Source organism: Arachis ipaensis, chromosome B03, assembly GCF_000816755.2.
Source record: "Arachis ipaensis cultivar K30076 chromosome B03, Araip1.1, whole genome shotgun sequence".
Lineage (NCBI taxonomy): Eukaryota > Viridiplantae > Streptophyta > Magnoliopsida > Fabales > Fabaceae > Arachis > Arachis ipaensis.
Genome location: NC_029787.2, coordinates 111,935,161 through 111,936,223, shown reverse-complemented (window position 1 = coordinate 111,936,223; position 1,063 = coordinate 111,935,161). Strand labels below are relative to the sequence as shown.

The window sequence follows — 1,063 nt, the reverse complement described above, 5'->3', positions numbered from 1 at the left end:
AGTGGCATCACCTTGCCATGATATTTTCTTTGGCATTAACACCTCTCAATCTACAAAACAAATGGATAAAAACAACATACCATAATCTCAAATCAAATTATTTGTTAACTATCTTATCATTTATTGAACAGATAAAGATTCAATACACTCCATAAATACAACATGTCACAAGTTGATTCAACAATTGCACACAAAATTCATTAAATAGAATGTAATAACACATTAAGAAGTCACATATGAATTCAACAATAACACATCAAAATTAAAATATCAATTCAGCTCACACATAATACAACTAACAAATTCATTTGCATTTTTTTAAAGGAGTAATTAGAGTCCTAGTTGATAGTCAGCCCATATTTGAGTAGCTATTTCATCCCTTAACATAGATCTCCGCCTATAGTCTTCATCTTGTTCATGTCGAACTATTTCATCCTCTTTTGGATTATTATCTTGCAATTCTCGATCAACTTGAGCTATGAGATGTGGACCAGGATCTACACCCATTAAAATATTATGTAAGATAAAACAAGCTAGAACAATTTCAGTCATAGTTTCAAAGTCATAATGTAGTTCAGTGCCACTTGTGATTATTGCAAATCTTTTCTTCAAAACTTCAAATGACCTTTCGATAACATTTTTCAATGAAGCATGATGAAGATTAAATAATTTCTTTTCATTTTCTGGGCCACGTCTTGCATACTCTTTTAAGTGATATCTTACACCTCGATATAGGATAATTAATCCATGCTTCAACATGAATCCAACATCTCCAAGGTAAAATTTTCCTACAAAATCCATCATTTAAAATCATTTATTTAATATAAACACATAAACTATTAACCTTTAACAACTAATGATATAATGATGTTTTATGTATATGCTAACCTCGTGGAAGTTTAAAATTATCATCCCTTGATAATGCATTCTTAAGAACTATGCCGTTCCTTTCTAACCCGTTAATACATAAGTGAACTTCATATCAAAATCACATGCAGCTAATACATTTTGTGTCAGCCACTCTTTTCTCCCTCAAAATTTGGGTTGATCTACTATTGGCACT

General features: G+C 30.7%; 1 protein-coding gene across 1 annotated transcript; it reads right to left on the bottom strand.

Moving 5' to 3' along the window:
- On the bottom strand, positions 331-801 carry LOC107633564. The gene has a single exon (XM_016337176.1). It carries the CDS (start codon positions 799-801, stop codon positions 331-333), a length of 471 nt encoding a protein of 156 aa, XP_016192662.1.